The sequence below is a fragment of the Ursus americanus genome, chromosome 25, assembly GCF_024610735.1.
Source record: "Ursus americanus isolate L20-20 chromosome 25, mUrsAme1.1.p, whole genome shotgun sequence".
In the NCBI taxonomy this organism is placed as follows: domain Eukaryota; kingdom Metazoa; phylum Chordata; class Mammalia; order Carnivora; family Ursidae; genus Ursus; species Ursus americanus.
Window position 1 is genome coordinate 42,610,598 of NC_142151.1, and position 22,628 is coordinate 42,633,225.

Genomic DNA, 22,628 nt, shown 5'->3' on the forward strand with positions numbered 1-22,628 from the left:
CTGTGATCAGAGCGGTGCTTCAGGAGGATTTGTTTGTAGGGCTGAACTGGTGTGGGAGGCAGGAAGGAGGCTCCTGCTGTTGTCAAAGCGAGGGGAGAGAAATCCTTGACGTACCTGATCTGTAGAACGTAACACTGGGGGGCATGGGGTGAGGTGGAAATCTAAGGTGACTCTGAGGTTTTGGGCCTAGAAAATTGAGGGAATGGTGATGCCATGAACAGAAACAGGGAAGAAATGGGTATGAACTTGATCTGAGATGGAGGATGATGGCTTTGCTTTGGGATATATTGAATCACTGCAGATAAAGATTTGGGGGTCATTTGTAGAGGGAAACTTTCTAATCATAAGAGTAGATTCCAATAAAAAAGGGGAAGGGCCCAGGACCAAAACCCTGGGAGCTTTTCTTTGGAGGATGTGGAAGGGATGGAGAAGCCAAGTCAGAGGAGTGCGGAGGGAGGCCAGGGGTACAGGAGCTAAGGGACCCTGGACCACCAATGGGAGGAAGTAGTCAAGGGATTTGGACACTGCCTGGCACATGGTGGGCTCTCAGGAAAGGCTTTGGAGTTGAACGGAGAGACATAAGATGATAGAGATTTGGCGACTTAAGTGGTCCCTAATGAGGACACTTTCAGTGGGAAGTAGCCACATGCAGAGGCTATGGAACAAGGAGATGGTGAGGAACAGAAGCTAGGTGGGTAGATTGTTCTTGAAGGTGGTTTGATGGAGAAGGAAAATGGACAGGTAGAAGCTTAGAGAGTAGCACTATACTGGAAAGTTTCTTTTTAAGATAAGAGAGACGTGGTGCGCCAGCCTGGCTCAGTTGGTAGAGCACACGACTCTTGATCTCAGGGTCATGAGTTCGAGCCCCACGTTGAGCCTAGGGCTTATTAAAAAAAAAAAAAGGTAAGAGAGACTTGTAATCAGGAGAAAGCTGTGGAAGGGATGGATGGAATGGAGAGACTGAAGCTAGCTGATGGAAGAGGACTCCAGAGGCGTGGGAAGCCATGCTCATTAGCCTGGTCAAGAGGGGCGGCTGGGGGAGGAAAGCAAGCCAGGCTGAGATGGAGGGAAGTCACATGAGACTGCCTAAGTCTTCTTAGTAAAATATGAAGGGAGGTCACCTGCTCAGAGGGAAGAAGTGTGGCTCAGGGTGGTGGATTTGAGGACAGTGACGGAAGACCGGAATGTTCCTGTAGTGGGAGAAGAGGGGAGTCAGCCTGCGATCTAGAGCGCGAGTAGCAGGAACTGGGCAGCAGTGGGGGGAGACTCAGGCTCCGTGCGTCAGGGTGCTAGCAGCCCCGAAGCTACTGATTCTGGGCTTCAGGCTGGCAGCGAGGCAAGGCAAGCCGGGTGGAGGTGAGAGAGAAGCCTGGCAGTCATGAGCAGAAACAATAAGGCTTCTAGAAGGAAGAGATGAGTAGAAAAGGAGGAATTGGACAAGAACACTCTTGGATCACTTATTTTCCCACATTCTTCTCTTTTTGTACAACATGTATTATCTCTCCCTGTAACCCCAGACTCATGCTTCTTAAGATTTGTAGCTAGTCTCTCACTGCTCTTCTGGATTGTGTATTCTACAGTGCCGAAAGAGAAGAAGTGGAGACTGGTCCTAGAACGTAGTGGCTGCTGAAAGTGATTTCAGGCATTGTGTTGAGCATTTTATATACATTATCTTATGTATTGCTCATGAAAACCCTCTGAGTTTAAATAATAAGCTTTTAGTATTATTTTTTAAAGACAGAGAATGATTAGCTAACTTATTCAAGGTCACATGGTTAGTGAATGGCGAGGTCAAGTTTCGGACCCAGGCAGGTTGACCTGAGCCTTTAGCCACTTCTCTAAACTGCCTCCCTGCCAGGACTTGCTACAGTTGGCACAGTGACTGTATTGCTTTTTCTTCAATTGCTCAAATTGTCGTAACAACAACTAGAATCCTTGTTGGCCTTTATGGTTTGCAGATCAAGTTCACGCACATTATTTCCTTTGATCTTAACACTCCTGTGAGGTTTGCAGCCACGTGCAGGGGGACGGAGTGCATCAACTCCAAGATCTCTATGTCTTTAGTCCTGAAATCTTTGAAGTTTTGCCATTACAGAGTTGTCACCCGGCCTTTCTTAAATATGCTCGATTCCTTTTATTAAAGGCTTTCTCTGGGGTGCCTGGCTGGCTCAGTTGGAAGAGCATGAGATGAGACTCTTGATCTCAGGATCCTTAGTTTGAACCCCACATTGGGTGTAGAGGTGACTAAAAATAAATAAATAAAAACTTTTAAAATAAAATAAGATTAAAAAAAATAAAGGCATTCTCTGTACAGACCTTCTGCTTCATTCCAGGTCATAGAACTCTGTATGTGGGCGTTCGGATGCCGCTGGGTCGGCAGAGCCATCGCCATCACCGAACGCATGGCCAGAAGCACCGAAGGCGAGGGCGGGGCAAAGGAGCCAGCCAGGGAGAGGAAGGCCCAGAGGCCCTGGCCCACGGTAACATTCTCAGGAGGGAGGGTGGGGGCCCATGGCTGGGACCTTGGTGAGGCTGAGGGAATGTATGATGGATATCAAGTACGTGGTCTTGATTCTCTAGCCCTTTTATAGAGTTTTCAGGGCTTGCTTCCAACAAGAAGAAATGCCTCTAAGAATCAAAAGTATCTTCCTGAAAAACTCTTAGTTCAGGCCTCCCAAATCAATTACCGTATAGGTTGAAATCATTTGCCAGAAAATTAACCATTCTTTTTAATCAAATCAATCAGATTTCCAGTTTGTTGTGGGTTTTCTTCAAGTGGTCTTAGTTCATAATTTTTCCCCCCACTAACTGCTTCCATAGAATAGCATTTTTTGGGAGGGGGAATAAATCTTTTTGATCTACATTTAGGATTGTTTTCTTGATGTTCCTAAAGTTATAAGGTCCCCAGATGTGCTAAGTATAGCAGAATGCTATTTCTGTTCTAAGTTGAGGCTGGGAGCAGACCTTTCTCTGTGGCTGATTTTCTAGACACACCATCTCAGCGTGTTCAGTTCATTCTTGGCACTGAGGAAGATGAAGAGCACGTGCCTCATGAGCTGTTCACAGAGCTGGATGAGATCTGTATGAAAGAGGGAGAAGATGCTGAGTGGAAGGAGACAGCTAGGTAAGGCCCTAAAATATCCTGGGTCATGAGTTGCTTGGGTAGGCAAACGTGTACCTTTCAGCAAGTGACAGGTCTGCTTGTCTTTTATTTCTTCATGGGAGAAGTGATAACTGACATGGGGACTGATGTTCTAAAGTCTTCAATGGGAAGTCTTGATTTTGTCCTCTTTCTGATGTCTCCAATGATACCTATACAAATTGACCTTGAGCCTGGGATTGGTGACAGAAACATAGAACCTTTAGGGAGTCCTCTCATTTACTTAGGGCCCAGAGTTGCTTGTGGGCTATCTTGATATTGTAGTTCTGGCTTAGAAGATGCCTGATGGGGCCACCTTTGTTTGGACCCACGCAACCAAGCGTAGGTGAACATAGGATAGGGGAAGACTTTTCTGCAGGTGAACCATAGTGTTTTAATTCATTTGGGTTTTGATTCACTGGACGTTTCATAATTTTTGAGATGTCCTACGGGACAGCCCAACCTCATGGAGACCAGTAGGATTATAGCTAGCCTGACGGTAGGCTTCCTAGGGTAACAGTAGAGTGACCATGCTTGCCTGAGGCTCAAACTCCAGAAGAGCCCTCAGATTAACCAGGGCCATGTCTGGGCTCCTCTGGTAACTGGCCAGTAAGCCTTATGGGGGAATAGAAAGCCATCATGCCTGAGTTTCAGGGAAGAAGGCGAGGTGGGTAACTAGTAAAGTGTGGCTCTAGCTCTCACTGGAACAGCTCTTCCTGGATCCTTGCTATATCCTTGGACGTTTGCCATGGGTGGAGAGGATTAGGCAAGACAATCACCCTGATGCCAAGTCTTGTTATTCTGTCTTTGCCAACTTGTAAAGGTCACATTTACAAAAAAGAGGCTTTTTAAAAAAGAAAAAATTATCATTTTATTAATCTGTCCAAATGATGTTGATTAGACCTATCTTTTTAATTGCACAAGTAATATGTGCTCATTATATGAAATTAGAAAAGAAAGATAAGCAAAAAGAAGATGAAAATTATGTATAAATCTACTACCTCAAGGAGAATGAGGAATACACCATTTGGTGTCTTAAACATGTGTGTTTGCATTTTTAAATTTTTCTTTAAATAGAAATGGGATCAAGCTGTACTCAACTTTGTGCTGTTTTATAACCTGTTTTTTTTTTTGCCTATCAATGTACCCCGAACATTAAATTAAAATGTCAATATGATTATTCAGCTATCTTTCATTGTGGCTTACATTAAAAATTCTCTTGTGAAAATTCCTCATTTTCTGCCTTTGGCATCCAGTTGTTCGTAATGCTTTCAGGTGGCTGAAGTTCGAAGAGGATGTTGAGGATGGGGGTGAACGCTGGAGCAAACCTTATGTGGCAACCCTTTCACTGCACAGCCTCTTTGAGCTAAGGAGCTGCCTTATTAATGGAACAGTCCTTCTGGATATGCGGGCAAATAGCATAGAAGAAATTTCAGGTAAGTTTAGGTACAGGAAAACAGAGGAATGTTTGTGTAAATTAAGAAGTGTGGTGTGGAGGAACGAGTAAAGTAGCTGTGTGTCCTCAGGTCCGTCACTGAACCTTCTCCACCTCAATGTCTTCAGCTGGGTTCAGATGGGTTTTAACTAAGAAACTACTCTACCTATTTCACAGTCTTCTTATGGGATTCAAACAACAGGGTGTTCAGTCTTCTATTTGCCTGTTCATTTAGCATGCATTTATTTTGTAGCTATTTATGCTCGAGAATGTGCTAAGCACAAGGGAATAAAGATAGGAAACAGTTCCTACCTTCAAGAAGCTCACCTTTTAGTGGGGGAAATAGCCATGGGACAATTCGAATAACTGCAACCACAGAGATATGTCTTGGTAATAATCAGAGAAAGGGGCAACTGGGAATTGTGCAGAGAAAAATGTGTGAAGGGAAGATTTTTAAATATGGCCGCTAGGGAAGACACGTAAAATTGAGCCAAACTCTCCCCACGGCTTCAGCAGTGTGTGAAGGGTGACGTCTGACGGGATTACCTGACGTGGTTGAGTGCTGCTACCATGTTTTGGGCACAGCGTTTGAGAAACACCTGGATGCATGTGAAGATTTTCCCCTCAGCTGGGCTCTGGCTGGCTGGTGAAATAGAGATTTCTTCAAACGTTTCTTCAAGTATCCAAGTTATTCTGCCTCTCTGGGATCACTTGGGGAAGCAGGGGAGGGATCAGCTCTGATGAGATCCTGTGTTGCCTCTGAAGGCTCTAGGGGAAAGCTGTTCCCTGCTTCTTCCAGCTTCTGCAGTGGCCCTAGGTGTTCCTTCTCATGAATGCCTAGCTCCAGTCTGCCTCTGTCTTCATGCGGACTTCTCGTTCGTGTCTCTCTTGTAAGGCTATTTGTCAGCGTTGTCCAAGATGATCTTATCTTAAGGTCCTTAGCTTACTTACAAATGCAAAGGTCTTTTTTACAAATAAGATCACTGTCACAGGTTCCAGGGGATTAGTATATAGATGTATCTTTTAGGGGGGGCATCATTCAACCCATTACAAAAGCTGAGAGGAGAGAGAGTACAACTCATCAGTGTTAAAAGCTGCAGAGAGGTCAGGTAAACACCTATTAGATTAAGCAACTGGAAAGTTATTGGTGATTTTATCAAAAGCAATTTCAGGGACGCCTGGGTGGCTCAGTTGGTTAAGCATCTGGCTTCGGCTTGGGTCATGATCCCAGGGTCCTGGGAGAAGAGTCCCATGTCAGGCCCCCTGCTCAGAGGGGAGCCTGCTTCTCTCTCTGCCTGCCGCTCCTCCTGCTTGTGTTCTCTAGAGAGAGATTTATTTATAAATAAATAAAACCTTAAAAAAAAAGCAATTTCATCGAGGTAGCCAAATTATAGGGGACTGAGAAATTTTTCTTTTGAGAACTTTAAATGATAGGAGTGAGTAAGGCAGGGTAAATAAAAGGGGGGGGGTGAACATTCTTTTTCTTATTTTAAATTTTTTTCAAGATGTAGGATCCTGAAGCATGTTTACAGTATGGGGGCAATGAACCAATCAGTATAAAGGTTAGAGGTAGAGAAATCATGGATCTTCAGCTTGAATATTCAAAGTAGATTTTCTTTATTTATTGCTTCTAGTTCTTGGATAGTTGTGGATGGAGTTGGGGGTTGAGAATAGGTCGAAGTTTTGGGGAGGCTTGGGAATAGGTATTTAGGATTGAAGTGTAACTGCTATAATTCCTTACAGTAGGTACCTGAAGTATATGTTAGTGATAACGTTAGGTGCACTGGGTCGAATGTCACCCGTGAATCAGCATTTTGTATTTATTATCTCATTAATTTTCCATAACAAGCTTTGATGATGGTCGATGATATTATCTCCATATTACAGATGAGGAAACTGTGGTATGGAAGGGTTATGTAACTCGCCCAAGATCACACAGAAAGTGGTAGAAGTGGGATAGAATGTGGGCTTTTGGAGGGGGGGTAAACAGAAGAGGGAATGAACCATGAGAGACTGTGGACTCTGGGAAACAGACTGAGGGCTTCAGAGGGGAGGGTGGGGGGGAATGGGATAGGCCAGTTATCTGATGACAGCAACTGTGGCAAGTTATACTTGGGTATTAAGGAGGGCACGTATTGCATGGTGCACTGGGTGTTATACGCAAACAATGAATCATGGAACTTTACATCAAAAACTAAGGATGTACTGTATGGTGACTAACATAACATAATAAAAAATTATTATTAAAAAAAAAGAATGTGGGCCTTTCGCTCTAGAACTCATACTCAATAGCAGGTATTGGGATTCTTTCCCCTCTCAACTGCGCTGGGTTTGAGGGGTTAAAGGTCGATGCTTGGTGGCGGTTAGCTGGGGTGCTGAGTTAGCTTAGTCATACTTGTAGGTTCCACCTTCAAATTGTCATTCGGAGTGCTCTGTGGTTATAGTTCCTCTCGGTGATCATAGCAATGTTGAAATCTTGGAGCAGGAGAGTATAGAGGAACTTTGGCAGATGACAGAACGAAGTGGGGATTAATGTGGGCTTTGGAGTCAGGTAGTCTTGGGCTTGAATTCCATCCTTGCAACTTACTAGGTGTGCGACCTTGGGGAATTTTGTAATGTTTGGGCCTCAGTTTCCTGATCTGTACAAATCGTTACAGTGCCACCTACTTCTCAGAGTTTTTGTTAGGATTAGATTGGATGATCTATGTAAGGTTCATAGTACCTTTCTGGTGCATATTAAGTGCTCGATAGTTTCTAATAATAATGATTTGTTACGGAATCAAGTATAACTTGCCACAGTTGCTGTCATCAGATAACTCTTTTGGGCACCGAAGCATTAGTTGTACCTCAGTGACCCTGGTGGAACTGCTTCCCCCTACTCCGTGCCCCTCACCCCTCACCCCATCTGACGCTGGCCTCTTTGAGTTCATTGTCAGTTGGAGTGTTCATGTTAGTGCCTGCTTTCCAGACCTGATCCTGGACCAGCAAGAACTGTTCAGTGACCTGAATGACAGCATGAGGGTTAAAGTACGAGAAGCCCTGCTCAAAAAGCATCACCATCAGAATGAAAAAAAGAGAAATAACCTCATTCCCATTGTTCGCTCCTTTGCTGAGGTTGGCAAGAAGCAGTCCGATCCACATTCGATGGATAAAAACGGTAAGATTACTAGAAGTGACTGTTTTCTCTTCTTATTAATTAGACATTTAGGAACTAGTTGGAGATGCCAAGTTACTAGAGGGTACAGGTTATATTTGTCTAATATGCGTCCATGCTTACTTACACACAGTACTCTGGTCACAGGCAAGAAGGGGGGCTGGGACTGGTGACCATCGATCTCTTGTGGCACTAGGGATGCAGGCCTCAGATCTCAGATAGGTCTCAGATTCAGGAGGCAAAATACAGTAGCGTAGGTCTTGAGTCAGACTTCTAGGCTGGAGATTCAGGCTTCACTACTTGCAAAGTGGGTGACCTTGGGCAACCTCCTAAACCTCTTTAAGTCTCACTTTCTCTTCCGTAAAATAAGGATAATAATAGCATCTACCCCATAAGTTTCTTGTGAGGCTTCAATACGGTAGTCCATGTAAATCCCTTAACCAGGTGCATGATGGGTTATAAACACTCAATGAATTTCAGCTGCTGATTGGTTTCCTTTTCTGTGGCCAGGCAGGGCCTGATCTATATGTCTCCCTATCCCCACATTCACTGATCACAATGGCAGGGGATATGCCTGGGAATCTATATACTTGAAAAGTTTTCCAGAGGAGTCTCTGATGTGCACTCCTGGTTATGAATCACTACCTTCACAGAGGAAGACAGAGGATCACAAATATGTTCAGGAGAAGGTGCAGAAGTAGTAAGACTTCTGTTCTCCCTTTACCACTAACTGGTGGATAAGGAGATATGTCTTAGCTTCACAGTCATCAGAACCTCTTCTTTCTATGGGCTTTGCAGGAGACATGGCCGTAGCCAACCAATGATGGATGGGGTGTGTCAAAAGGGGGAAAGGGCAGAGACTCAGGAAATTGTTTTCTCTCAATAGGTCAAACTGTGTCTCCTCAGTCTGTTCCCACTACAAGTCTTGAAGTAAAAAATGGAGTGAATTGTGAACACAGCCCTGTGGATTTAACCAAGGTGAGCACAGACATGGGAGCTTGGCTTAGAGGCCTAAGTGGCCTCTGGAACCGAGTCCAATTGCTGGAAGCTGGGTAAGGTTTGGTATTTCTGCAGCCTTTGTCTAAGACCAGAAGCCCCTCTGCAGGAAAGGAGGCCCTTCTGCTCAGGTCTTCTCCCTTTCACTCCAGCCCGGATGGGGCCCACTCAATTTGTTCCACCAGGTTCAACGTGGTGGAACTGAGAGTAGCCCCTGCTTATCCTCACTGACGCAGACCTCCCCATTTTTCCACAATTCTTTTTGGTATTTGCTCTTCAGCAGCTCCTTCTTACCTTCAAGGGTTTGGCTGAAATGGTATTTTTGCTCTTGTCTCCTAAAACTACTCGGCAGCCGAGACTCTTCTCCGGGACTGTGACTTGGGTGTCCGAGGCCTGCTGCAGCCAGCAGTGCCTCCCTGCCGCTGCTGCTGTAGGCCTCGACCTCCCCGCCCCCAGCCTCCCGCTGCCCTGGTCTCTCCTTGACACCAGCTAAAACACAGATGGTGTCATGGCACTTCTCTGCCTGTAAGCCTCCCTGTTTTATTTAGAAAAGCTGAAACCTCTGACAAAAGCAGCCAAGTATTTTAAAATGGAAAACATTTGACCTACAGCTTCAAAAACAGTCCTCTGAGAAAGCGTGGTGTCATGGAATTCAAATCAGAACACCTGGATTTAAATGGTCTCTCTCAAAAGCTCCCTCGGGCAAGTGAACTTCACCTGTCTGGGTGTCAGCGCTTCATTTTATAAAACAAAAAAGTGGGGCCAATAAGACCTGTTTTATCCACTTTACAGAGTTATTATAAGGATTACACGAAATTGTGTGAGAAAACATTTGTTAAATCATAAAATGACAGACGAATGTGAGGTACGAGAGGGTGATTGATGTTTGAGGTGACGCTCCCAGGTTGTCAGAAGGTTCTTTTGGACTTTCAGGTGGATCTTCATTTCATGAAAAAAATTCCCACTGGGGCAGAGGCCTCAAATGTCCTGGTGGGAGAGGTGGATACTCTGGACCGCCCCATTGTTGCCTTTGTGAGGCTGTCTCCAGCTGTTCTTCTCTCGGGCCTGACCGAAGTGCCCATCCCAACAAGGTAAAGACAAGGGCTGCAAAAACTCAGTGCATTCCGTCTCAAGTACAGATTTGTGTGAGCTCTGGTGGAAGAAACCAACTAATGCCAAAATTTAGGATTAATTGGGGCATTCTATTTAAAATTCAGCAGTGATCTCATTGGGGGATATTTGATTAACCTCCGTGCAGAAGGATTCTAAGACTTTTGAGGCTGTGGCTGTGCGGGACCTACAGCCTTGGGAATGGAGAACTGAAGAGCATCCGAAGGGCATAGCACAGGCTAATCGCTTGTTAGTATGGGAAGCCTGAGTCCTAGTGTCCCAGTTCTTCAGAGCCGTGTCTCAGGGAAATGTCTCTGAGCAAAGGTATTGATGTCTCTTTCCACGGTCCTGGCAGGATTTGTAATGGTTTGCAAATATGTCCACATTCACGCACTCTGAAGATGGTGACTCAGGTGATTCAGAGCACCATTAATTACAGAGTATTCAGACGTCCAGAACACAATTTAGACTCCTCTACCGGGCTTGATCATTTCAACTTCCTTATCCCTCTCCTCTCCCCATCATTTTCTTATTAGAGCAATGAATGAGATTCAGAAAACCTTGAATTTGCACTACAATGGCATGTTTTGAAAAAAGCATTTTTTCTCTAGCAAGGAATTGTGTCTATGGAAACCCTAAGAACGATAACCACACTATTGAATGGAGTCTTACAAATAGCTTCCAATGCTCCTAGTGGAGCTCTTAGGTCAAGGCAACTTCTGTTGCTCCATCATTAGCCTGTCTCCTTTTATTGAAGTTATGACAGTGATTTCTGTTTGATAGGAAACAGAAACGTTTTGTCGTTTGGAGAGGAATAAGATGCCACTTCTTTATGTTTACTTACGTCATTTATAATTTCATCCCCTGTATGTGTTGCCAGATTTTTGTTTATCCTATTGGGTCCAGTAGGGAAAGGTCAGCAGTACCATGAGATTGGCAGATCCATGGCTACCATCATGACAGATGAGGTATGTGTCACCTCTGCTTTCCGTGCATGCTACAGATATTTACTGAGTATTTACTCTGTGTCGGGTCTTGTGCTATTTGTCGGAGATAAAGTAATTACCATTCTGGGTAATTATCTTCTGGGAAGCAGTTCGGGTCACTTCTCTGTAGGCCTTTTGTGGGAGGATCAGACCTTCTGGGGGTATTTTTTCCTATGTCATCTCTCCCTTTTTGAGTAATCAAGGATGCAGAGAAATGCTTTTCTGGGAAAATTATTACTGCCAATTAGGACACCTAGAGAGAAAGACACTAAGGCTGACAACTTTCTAGAGAGAATGGTTAATTACGTGTGTAAAAGCTATTTACATAAAGAAACCTCACTCTTATTCCTGTAAATGAGACCAGTTTGCATAAGGGTCAGGGGTATGAGCTTGGGCACTGTAATGGGAATGTCCCAAGGCAGCCGGATATTTTGGCCGCCATGCTGCTGAATCTCCACCACGTACCCTAGTGTGGTCTGCACTGCTCACGTAAGCTGCAACGTAAGGTTTTTAAGGCATGTGTCATAGCAGGTAGAGGGAGATGGGGGTTGTGTTTTATCATCTCTCTTTGATTGGGAAACTTATTTCATGGAGGGGCCTTCATTAGTAATTCCATCCAGTTTTTCCAACTGTTATCAGGAAATTTTCCCCCACATTTTGCCTTTTGTTCCACTCTTTGGAGGGATAACAATATACAAAGTTAGAATCTTATCTCTTCTTGTACTAACATACATATCTCTAGTTCTTTTCGACCCCTCTCATCTTCAGGTTCATTTTTTAATCCTTTTATCTTCGCATTTTTTTTTAAATGCTGAAGTTTTCCCCACTTCAGATCCCCATGACAGGGATACAAATCCTGAGGCTGTATCTGTCCTTCACCACAGTCATTGGTGATTGTTTTAAGTCAAGTTATTTTCAACTTTGCTGAGGGTTTTTTCTTCTCTGTAGATTTTTCATGATGTGGCATATAAGGCGAAAGAGCGAGATGATCTCCTGGCAGGGATTGATGAGTTCCTTGATCAGGTCACTGTGCTGCCACCAGGAGAGTGGGACCCCTCCATTAGAATCGAGCCACCCAAAAACGTCCCTTCCCAGGTAATGTATGCACATTAGCCAACGGTGGCTTGGTGTCACTTACTGAGTACCCACCACGGACAAAGCAAAGACCATGAGGGTATATACTAAGTAAATCAAGGCCCTTTTGGGGGCACCTAGGATGAACAGAACAGTTATAAAAAATAAGTACAGTAACATAGGTCAGCTCAGGTGATGCAATCAGTCAGGATTATTCTAGGATAAATTTGGAGTGGCTCTTGACAGTTTGATGTGGAATGGCAGAGAGGGGAAGGAAGGACAGTTCTTGGGAGTAGATTGTGAATGAAGCCATGCAATGAAAAGAGCAAGTTGCAGAGAGAAAGTAGAGTCGCCCATGCTTCTGGCCAAGCTCAAGGTGGGAAAGGAGCTCCTGTACTCTAGCCACCAAGCCTGGTGCTTTATAAATGCCAACTCAGCCTTGCCAGCAACATCCCCAAATAGGTATTTTTATCCTAAATTTTACAAATAAATACAACTATCTTCAAAGTTTTAAGGGAAAGTAAGATTACACAGAGGGAGATTTGAAACTGGAACTTAGGTCATAGCTGATGCCAAAGCCTCAATATTTCTGTTTCTGGACAAGGCAGAGTTAGGAGTCAAGTACTAGTAGAGAGAGGGAGAAATTATATGTTGTTGTTGTTGTTTTCCAGGAAAATCAGTCAACTGCCCCAAAACAGTAAATGCATTTGAAAACTACAAACACTTGGGTATTTGGGGGCTGCTTTTGGATTATCTCATTACCAGTCCCCCCTGTTAGCAGGAAGGACAGAACAGATGGCTGACTTTACTAATTTTGGGGTCCTTTGTTAAAAGGAGAAAAGGAAAATGCCTGGAGTTCCAAACGGATATGTTTGCCACATAGAAGCCGAACCACATGGGGGCCACAGCGGGCCAGAACTTCAGCGCACCGGGCGGTAAGTTCGGGGATATTTCACAGCTCGTACTGCTTACAGGGCTGACGGTCTGCAAAGGAATGAGTCATACTCTGCTTTCAGCCTTCTTCTCTGTAGTATATTGGCTGGGAATGACTTTCCAAATGGAACCACTGACTACAATAAGTATTGCAAATATATCAGCTATTGTATTCATTCATTCAAGTTTCTCAAACCACCTACCACAGTCTGTCTCCCCTCCGGTCCTTTCCACACCTTGTTCCCTGATTTGAACCCTCGTCCCCTTCCTCATCTCCTGGCTAACTGCCACTTTGTCTCGGCTTAGGTGTCACTTCCTTTGGAAAGCCTTCTAAGACTCTATAGATGAGGTTAGGTATTCCTGCTATGTGGTGTCACAGCTTTGAACTCTGTCCTCTCTCATCGGCCACGCTCCCCCTAACCCCCGGTTACACCCTTCTCATGCTTAATTACTATTGCTTGATTTGTTGTCTTCCTGTTAGAACGTTTGTTGCATAAGGGCGGGGGGCCCGTTATATTCCTAGCACCCAGCACTGTGCCCTGCACAGAGTAGGCACTCAGAATCTGATGAACTTATGAATGAGTACTTTTAGAATGACTCCTGTTTTGTAGTATGAGTGGACTAAATATAGATAAATATCAAGTGATTACTTGAAGTTAAGAAACTCCCTTAGGGTAGGAATATAGGTAGGGGTGTGTGTGTCTCAGAATAGTCAATCTATTCTTCTAGGCCAAGATTCTACAGACAGATGCCCAAGGAGAAGTTTCTCTATGGAAGGTTAGGGAAGCAGGTCTCCAGACTTGGTTTTATTTGCCAGGTAGGAAGGTGGTAAAAGAGGATGATATTTTGGATTGGAGTGACATCTAGAGTTTCCCCCAGATTGTGGAACACAGGTGAGACCATAGCTCTGGCTCTGTAAGTTGTGCTTGTGTCTAAGAAGGACCTGCTGGGTGGAGATTCTCAGGACATGACTTACATCACGGAGAGAAGCTTTGTAACATCCTCTATTCCTTTCTTTCACATTATTTTTTTTCTCTTTGCTTGAAGTTGCTTTCCTTATTTTTCTATCCTCGGTATACTCTACGCATTGGAAACTCAGGGTTTTTTTAGAATTGTAGACAGTCATCTATTTTTCCACTCTTGGAAATTCAGGGAGGAGCGAGGAAAGGAGACTGAGAAGCAGGAGAGAAGGCACTTAACTAGCAGTGTCCAGACGGGGATTGTGTTTCCTGGCTGGAGGAAGGTATTTGAGGGTGGGGAAAGATAATTGGGTTCTGGGGAGTGATCGCAGAGGAAGGAGCAGTTTTGATAGAAGGGGGTCACTAAAATGACGGAGCAACCTCCAAGAGTGAGTTTAACGTGTTCTTTAAAGTTGGGAGAGGTCTGAATTGGGTGGGAGGCCTTGTATTGAGAGATGGTTCATCCGTCCTTAGAATAGGGGAAACTATTCATCTGTCCTTAGAATAGGGAACCATCTGTCATTTGAATAGGTTCCAGGATTGAGATTGTCCTGGAGAAGGTGGTGTTTTTTAGGGGAAGAGTCTTGGGTATGGATTTGATAGTATTTCAGACTTGTGATTTATCTTTTGAATATAAATGGGGTTCACCCCCCAGGACTTAGAGTTTAAAGGCAGTGGAAATGAGGGCAAGAGGATTCCCTCCAAATGATATCCATGCAGAGGTGAGCTTTCAGGTTTCTTTTGGTGTCAGATGAGAATAAACTAGAGTCCCAGGCCTTTTGAGGGGGTCATTTATAATCAATTCCATGTGGGGATTTGGGAGGCTATAAGATCAGATTTCAACAATTATAGATTCTCAGCAATGGTGCCTGACATCCCAAAAGAGAATCTCATACAGCCAGAATCATCACATGCTTACTCAAAGTATCAAAGTACCCTTACTCACAAACTCACATAGGGTTTGAGGAAGTTCTCCCTTCGTGTCTTGTCAGGAAGTTATGGAGCTGGTAAGGCTGAAAGGAAGGGTTATCTAGGCTCAGAGCCTAAGTCTGCTTGGTGAGGGAGATACTTCCTCTTCCTGAGCTCCTAGAGTTTTCCTCAGAGCCCTTAGTAGAAGACCTCAAGACACATGGCCTTTCTCCCATTGTAGCCTTGTAGTGACTACTACAAGGTGACTTAATGCCTGCATCAGAGATTATGGTTCTGGGCCAGCTCTTGCCCCTTTCGCAATCTCTAAGTATTGAGATCACTCTCAAAGAGTGAATATAAACCCACCCATGCAGATGGACATCCTAGAACTTTCTGGATCTGGACTGCACAGACTAAAAATACATTGACAGCTTGGGTTCTGTGGTTCTTCATACCATTAGTTGTGTTTCTTTGAGGTGGAAAACCTGCTTTATGCGTACCATGTTGTATAGGGTGGGGCAAAACTTGGAGACTTAGTTCTTAGTTCTACCTGTTGGACACGGTGAGGTATATGAAGATGGGGGAGCATAGACTCTAAGAAGGTGAGAAAGAGACAGGTGGAAAGCAGTATTCTGAGTTCTGTATTACCTGACCCACCATGCCAGGATGAAGACAGTGTCTTGGAGCTCCCTGCTGTTGAGGCAGGCAGTGATGCTGATGCATTCCCATATGTAACAAAGAGGAAAGTCTGACTAGAATGTTCCTAGGCCACAAGCTTCACCACAGGGAGGATACTCTGGAAAGGGTTCTTCCAGGGGTATGTTTATGTACCTTATTGGGGAAGCCGCTTTGGGGAAGGGTTAATGAAAAAAGAATCAGGAGCTGCTATCTCGATGATCCCCCCTCCCCCCACACTTCAAACAGGTTTCTTCCAAAGCACACCAGACAAAGGATGGCTGTCCTGTCCCTAAAGCCCTCCAGAGAAGGGCTCCCTAAGTCAGTGCTCCAGAGCCTAGTGACCCTCTACACGGGTAAGTCCTGTCTTGCATCAAGCTTAAGTTCATATCCCTGTGTGCCTCCTACCCTCCAAAAACTTGAACATCAAGGGTAGTGTTGAAAGGGAAAGGAAGTGTCAAATGTTAACAGAAGCATCCATGCCTGATCTTGTGGGAGAGGAGCAATTATGGTCTGATTTTGTGCATGAGTGAGATATAAGGCTGACTCTGTAAACAATATTTAGAAATTAGTTTACTAATTTACAGTTACATTATCGATAGGAGCCTCAGATCTTTTTTTCCCCTTTTATTTATTTTTTAAAAAAATATTTTATTCATCTATTAGAGAGAGAGAGCACAAGCAGGGGAGAGTGGCAAAGGGAGAGGGAAAAGCAGGCTCCCCGCTGGCAGAGAGCCCCACGCAGGGCCCGATCCCAGGACCCCAGGATTATGACCTGAGCCAAAAGCAGACGCTTAACCAACTGAGCCACCTAGGCACCCTTACTTTCCCCTTTTAATCACTGCTAGGTAAACAGATGTCCTCCCTATCTGTCGGCTTCTCATGAATCCATTTCGCATAAATCTTTTGTCTCTTACTCACAGACACTCTTCCCTGAAGGTGCCTCCTGCATCCAGGGGGCTGAGCAATCATGGCAGCATCTCCGATTGCCTAGTGGGGTGAGGCTCATTATTGCAGAAGGAGATTATTTTCCCAGAATGATACCCTTCAGTGGAAGGTCATCGATGATTAAGAGGTGATATTCGCATGGTACCAGGATTCTGTGTCGGTAAAGACCAAGAAACACTTGTATCTCACCCTCACTAGTCACAACTGCCTGTAAGGTCCTATTTACCTAGAGGAGAAAGCAAAACACAGTGATACTTTATTACAAATCAGAGCCTTGGTTCCAAACCCTGAGGTGGAATTCTCACACTCTAGGTTAGACCCTATAGATAGCTCCTTACCTAGGGTAGGTTTGCCAGATAGACTAAAAACAAAGCTAGCTTTGCCTCTCTTCCCTAAGCCAAGACCCAGATTGTGATGTTACTGCTGTAAATTGAAGAATGGTGAATCCCAACTATGCCCACCCAAACCAGAAGAAAAGAGCCAAGGGGTAAGATAGAACAGTGTCTGCCCTGTGTCCACCTGCACCCTCATTGCACTGGCTAGGGGAGAGAAGGCATTCAAATGGAGAGAGAGAGAGCTGGCTGGGCCTTCTCCTCTGGCATACAGGTTCCAGTCCTCCTGGTCCTCCTCCATGCTCCCAGGCAGAAAGAAAGAGCTGGCCAAGCCTCCTTTCAAGAAGGAGTAGCTCGTTTTTTGTTTTTAGCTTTTTATTATAGAAAATTTCAAACACATGAGGCAAAAAAGAGAATGGTATAATGAACCCCCATGGGCCCATCAGCAGTGATTAACACTTTGCCAGTTATGTTTCATTTATTTCTCCCCACTTATTTGTTTTATTTTTATGTTTTCTAGATTATTTAAAACCAAATCACCGGTATCATGTCATTTTACCTGTAACTACATCAGTATGTATCTCTGTTTGATGAGGGTATTTTAAAAAACAACTATCATGCCATTAAGAAATCTAACACGATTAACACCGATTCTTTAAATTGTCTAATGCTCAGTTCATATTCGACTTTTTGTGATTGTCTTAGCAACATCCTTTTAGAGTTCATTTGTTTGACATAGGATCCAATCGGGGATTGCATTTGGTTATTATGATCCTGTCATATAACGGCTCTCCTTCCTTTTTTTCTGTGCCACTGATTTGTAGAAGAGACCAGGCCATTTGCTGAGTGACTCTTTTTGTGACTCACCTACCAACTTTCACTCTGGTGCACTGACTCCACTCTTAGAAAAAGTGACCCCACTTGAGAACACTACTCCTCTTTGGTGTGGGATATCTTGCTCTTGATCCGGCTCATCCTTGGGAAGTGGAGAAGGGTCCCCGAAGTCCTGCCACCAAGTCCTGTTCATTCTATTCCCGATTAAGCGCTTAAGTCCATCCACTTCTCCTCATTCCAATCCACTGCCTCCAGTCTTGCCCCACGTTCCATTCATTACACCCCCCCCCCGAGTGAGCCTTCCAGAATGCATGTTTATGTTGTTCTCCTGTTTACAATCCTTCAGTGATGTTACATGCCATTAGCATAAAGTTCTAATTCTGTAAAACAGTTTACAAGGCTCTTCATGACTTGGCTTCTCCAGCTTCTCCATCCTTGTCTATCAGCTTTGGCTCCTCATTGTCTTCCAGCCATATCTCCGTCAGCCCTGCGCTCCCACCTCTAGGTGGCGCCCGTGCTAGCCCCTCTGCCTCATCGGGCTGGCTCCCGGTCCGTTCTCTGAGTCCCTGCTGAAATGTCCTTCCCTGTCCTATGCCGCCTGTGGCACCCTCACAGCACTGCCTATCTCTTGCACTAGACTGCAGGTCCTGGAGAGAAGGGCAGTGTTGTCTTGCTCACTGCTGCCTCTCCAGTACCTGGCACAATGCCTGGCAGGAAGTATCTGCTACTACTTGTCAACTGCATGAATGAATTATTATGCTAATTTCTCAACGGAAGGTGGGTAGTTGCTCAGAGTAGGAAAGTGCATGTGATGGGGCTTTTTATCTAGACTACATATACTAAAACTAACAACTTTAATACCTTGAATTGGTTTTGCACATTTCCTCCGAACAGCTCAGGATTTGAAGTTTGTAGCTACTTCTTAATTTCACATTAATTTTTTGAAACTTCTTATTGAATGGGTAATATGCACATCCACATTCATTCTTTTTGTGCTTGGGATAATCATTCAAACTCGTGCCCTTAGCTGCAAATAGAATCTCTGCTGACACCCGAGAGATCTCTTGTACTTGGGGTCAAATTGAAGCCAAAGTATGTCTTCAGTACAGAACACATTTGAAGTGTTTTTCAAATGGGTGCTGTTCAAATACTTTCGTGAAAGAGGGACTGTGTCAGAGGCCTATCTGCCATGTTTCCACAGGCTATTTGGGGGCTTGGTTTTGGACATCAAGCGGAAGGCCCCCTGGTACTGGAGCGACTACCGGGATGCGCTCAGCTTACAGTGTTTGGCCTCCTTTCTGTTCCTGTACTGTGCCTGCATGTCACCTGTCATCACCTTTGGGGGATTGCTCGGAGAAGCCACTGAGGGACGCATAGTAAGGACTTTTCACCACTTCTATCGGTCCCAAACAAGACTTAAAATGTGTTGCCGGCCAAGTCTGCTGAGGGGAAAATCCCCTGGGATTGGATTCTTTCTACTGAGTTACTGTGGTCTTCTGACTTCATACCAGGCAGTAACACAGTTTTCCCTTTAGAACAGACTCTCTTCTGCTTGAATATCAATTTCAGGAGTTGATTGCCCAGTCGAATTACCTGGTGCTCAAAGGATGGAAAATGATATATCAATGTCATTTGACATTTAAGGTGACTTTGAGTGACGGCTCGTACTCGTGAATGGTATCATTGTGCCTTCTATGTCTATTTCAGTACTGAATTGAGTCACTGAAGAACAGGACTTAGTTAAGGAACCATATGTGGTTGGATTTGGGCACCTGGATTATCCAAGCGGTATCCATTTACAGGAGTATTAGACAGTGTGTACTCTTCACTCTTGCTAAGATGAAATGCAAGCAAAGTGCTTGTCGGGGCACACAAGAGAGCTAAGTCAGGAATGTGCAGAAGCCCACGTTACTGGTTACAGATGGGCTATGGACTCTGATGATTTCTTTTCCCCCCTCAGAGTGCAATTGAATCCTTGTTTGGAGCCTCCATGACTGGGATTGCCTATTCCTTGTTTGCGGGACAGGCTCTCACCATCCTGGGAAGTACGGGGCCAGTGCTTGTATTTGAAAAGATTTTGTTCAAATTCTGCAAGTAAGACATTTGGTTTTCTGAAAACTCTAACTGGATGTGTTATTGTGCTGTTAGGATTGAATGCCGGATCCTAGGCATGTATAAGCAGGCAAATATTAGTCTGGATTGTAAAAATCTGAAGGAAGAACATCATTTGGTCTGTTGTCCTGCCCCTCCCCCCCAGGTAGTACCATACCTAAAATAGTAGATCTCTGAGTCTTAAAGAGCTTTATTAATGCCCTTCAGCCATTATTGAAGTCTTAACTTTTTATCTTTAAAAAACTTTCCCTAGCTAATTCAAATTCCTCTATTTTAATTTCAAGTCCACTTTTAATTTGGCATAATCTGCCCTCTTCATAGTCTGGTTGCTAGTGATGGTAGGGACTTGGCAGTGCCCTTGTTTCCCTACTTTTCCTATAAAATCTTTTCTTCATTTTATACTGGAGTAGGAGCATTTGGAACAAGGGTCAGCTGTAAGAATAAGGTCTGAATCATGTTGGCCAGTAACGGCAGAAATGGGTGAGGGGCAGTTCCTTTCTTCTTCACTTCCCATGTCCTTGCTGTGGCAAATAACAACAAATGTTTTGTCACGGCTGTCCCTGGGCAGCATTTAGGAGTGAAGTACAGTCAGAATCAGGGATAAACTGGGTTGCAGTACTGGAATGGGTAATATGAGATGAACTAACCACGTTTCTGACCCTTTGTCTTGTCATTCATCCATCCATACTTTCTGATGAACCTTGGTCTTATTCCAGAGACTACGCTCTTTCATACCTCTCCCTGCGAGCTTGTATCGGACTGTGGACCGCCTTCCTGTGTATTGTCCTTGTGGCGACTGATGCCAGTTCCCTTGTCTGTTACATCACCCGCTTCACGGAAGAAGCGTTTGCCTCCCTGATTTGCATTATTTTCATCTACGAAGCCATAGAAAAGCTGATTCACCTGGCCGAGACCTACCCCATCCACATGCACAGCCAGCTGGACCACCTGAGCCTGTATTAGTAAGTATGCTTTCTGCTTATCTTTTTTTTTTTTACTTGAGCAGAGGGCCTGAGTTTATTGGCTGGATGCAGTGTACCAGACAGTACTTGTAGCTTGTGTTAAGGAATAAGGAAGTGTCTTGGCCCTCTCACTGGGAAATAAGGCTCAGGTGGGGATGCGGAGACCTGGGGGAGCCGCCAGAGAACAGTCAGGAGTGATGATGGAGAGGACGGACTAAGAGTGAAACTCAAGGCACATGAGAAATGCTTTCCAGAGCATGGCTTTTGGTTCAGGCATGAGACAAAAATAGGTTGCAAAGGGAGCGGGGAGAATTCAAGTTAGTTTTTGGGAAGAACTTCTTTTTACAAGGATTTGTGAGTCCCTGGAGCATGTTGTCAAGATTTTTTATAAGTACAGGCTACTCTTAGGAATCATCAGGTAGAGATATAATAATAATTCCTTAGACATCCACAAGCCTCTTACTTTGTTTCCTAAAGATCTAGTAATCTATGTAGTTACCTAGATTTCAACACAAGAGACTGCTTTCTTCACATGTTAAATACAGTTTGGATCAGCTGGAAAAGAAACACAGTATCTGGCTGTGTTTTCAACCATCTAGGAGAGTCTGGTCCTATAAAACATTTCTTCTCTGGAATAGTATTCTCCAAATTATGACTAAAGACCCTCAACCTTTAGCTGTGTCCATCAAGTTCCCACCCTTCTGGCTGTACATTTCTGATGTGGAGGGTCTGGTTGTGAAGCGAACAATGAAACTGTCTGGGCAGACAGAGCGTGCTGCATGGAGGTATCTGCCACCTAGCCACGGATACACCTCTATAGATTTTGCTTATCCATTTAGTAACCTTTTGAAGGTCTGAATTCATAAAAAATTTGTTAGAATTTTGAAATTATTTTATAACAAAATAACAACCATTAGGGAGTATGATCTTTAATGCCTTGTGGATTGCCGATTGGCATTGGGGTAAGTTTCATTCTTTGAATGAACCTTTTAAAATCATATATTCATTTTTAAAAATCATATGTTAATTTAACAAATATTTGTTGAACACCTACTATGTGCCAGGCACAGTTTTAGGCCCTGGAAACATAGGGCCTGACAGATAAAGGATCTACCTTCATGAGGCTTATATCCCACTGGGAGAAGACAGACAAAAGTAACCAGCCCTGGACTGAGTAGACTTTGGATCTGGATACTGTAATTCTGTGTTAATAAAGCTCAAGATGGTATTTTTCTTAGTTGCATTCCACTGTTGGAGCTGTGAAGCTAGAACTCTCCAACTCTTTAAATGATTTGATGTTAGTATGTGTGGAACTGATTTTTAAATTTTTAAATTAATTAATTAATTTGTAAAAGATTTTACTTATTTATTTGAGAGAGGGAGAGAGGGAGGGGAGCAAGAGAACACGATCAGAGGGAGGGGCAGAGGGAGAAGCAGACCCCCCCGCTAAGCACGGAACCCTACCTGGGGCTCAATCCGAAGACCCTGGGATCATGACCTGAGCTGAAGGCAGATGCCTAACTAACTGAGCCTCCCGGGCACCCGTGGAACTGACTTTTTTTTAAAAAAATTTATTTATTTATTTGAGAGAGAGTGAGAGAGAGCATGAGAGAGGTGAGGGTCAGAGGGAGAAGCAGACTCCCTACTGAGGAGGGAGCCCGACGCAGGACTCGATCCTAGGACTCCAGGATCATGACCTGGTCCAAAGGCAGTCGTTCAATCAACGGAGCCACCCAGGCTCCCGGAACTGATTTTTTAAAGAGCAGTTTAGGTTCACAGCAAAATTGAGCAGAAGATGCAGAGAGTTCCCATCTACCCTCTGCTCCCACACATGTGCAGTCTTCCCAGCCAGCACCATCCCATGCACCAGGATGGTAAGTTTGAATGAATGACATGGTAACCAATGAATTTACATTGATACATCATTATCACCCGAAGTCCATAGTTTACATTAGGTTTACTCTTGGTATTATACATTCTGTGGGTTTTGATGAATCTGTAATGGATATCCACTATTATAGTATCATACAGAATAGTTTCACTGCCTTAAAAATCCTCTGTGCTCTGCCT

General features: G+C 44.2%; 1 protein-coding gene across 1 annotated transcript in view; it reads left to right on the forward strand.

Moving 5' to 3' along the window:
* SLC4A8 (solute carrier family 4 member 8) overlaps positions 1-22,628 on the forward strand; it is a 66,940-nt gene that overhangs the window by 20,153 nt on the left and 24,159 nt on the right. Inside the window, exons 3-14 of the mRNA XM_087855395.1 lie at positions 2,334-2,480; positions 2,989-3,124; positions 4,415-4,575; positions 7,543-7,731; positions 8,615-8,706; positions 9,658-9,815; positions 10,715-10,802; positions 11,769-11,915; positions 12,729-12,829; positions 18,686-18,860; positions 19,445-19,578; positions 20,313-20,558. Of these exons, the coding sequence (XP_087711521.1) occupies positions 2,334-2,480; positions 2,989-3,124; positions 4,415-4,575; positions 7,543-7,731; positions 8,615-8,706; positions 9,658-9,815; positions 10,715-10,802; positions 11,769-11,915; positions 12,729-12,829; positions 18,686-18,860; positions 19,445-19,578; positions 20,313-20,558 (1,774 nt within the window). The remainder of the gene's footprint in view (positions 1-2,333; positions 2,481-2,988; positions 3,125-4,414; positions 4,576-7,542; positions 7,732-8,614; positions 8,707-9,657; positions 9,816-10,714; positions 10,803-11,768; positions 11,916-12,728; positions 12,830-18,685; positions 18,861-19,444; positions 19,579-20,312; positions 20,559-22,628) is intronic.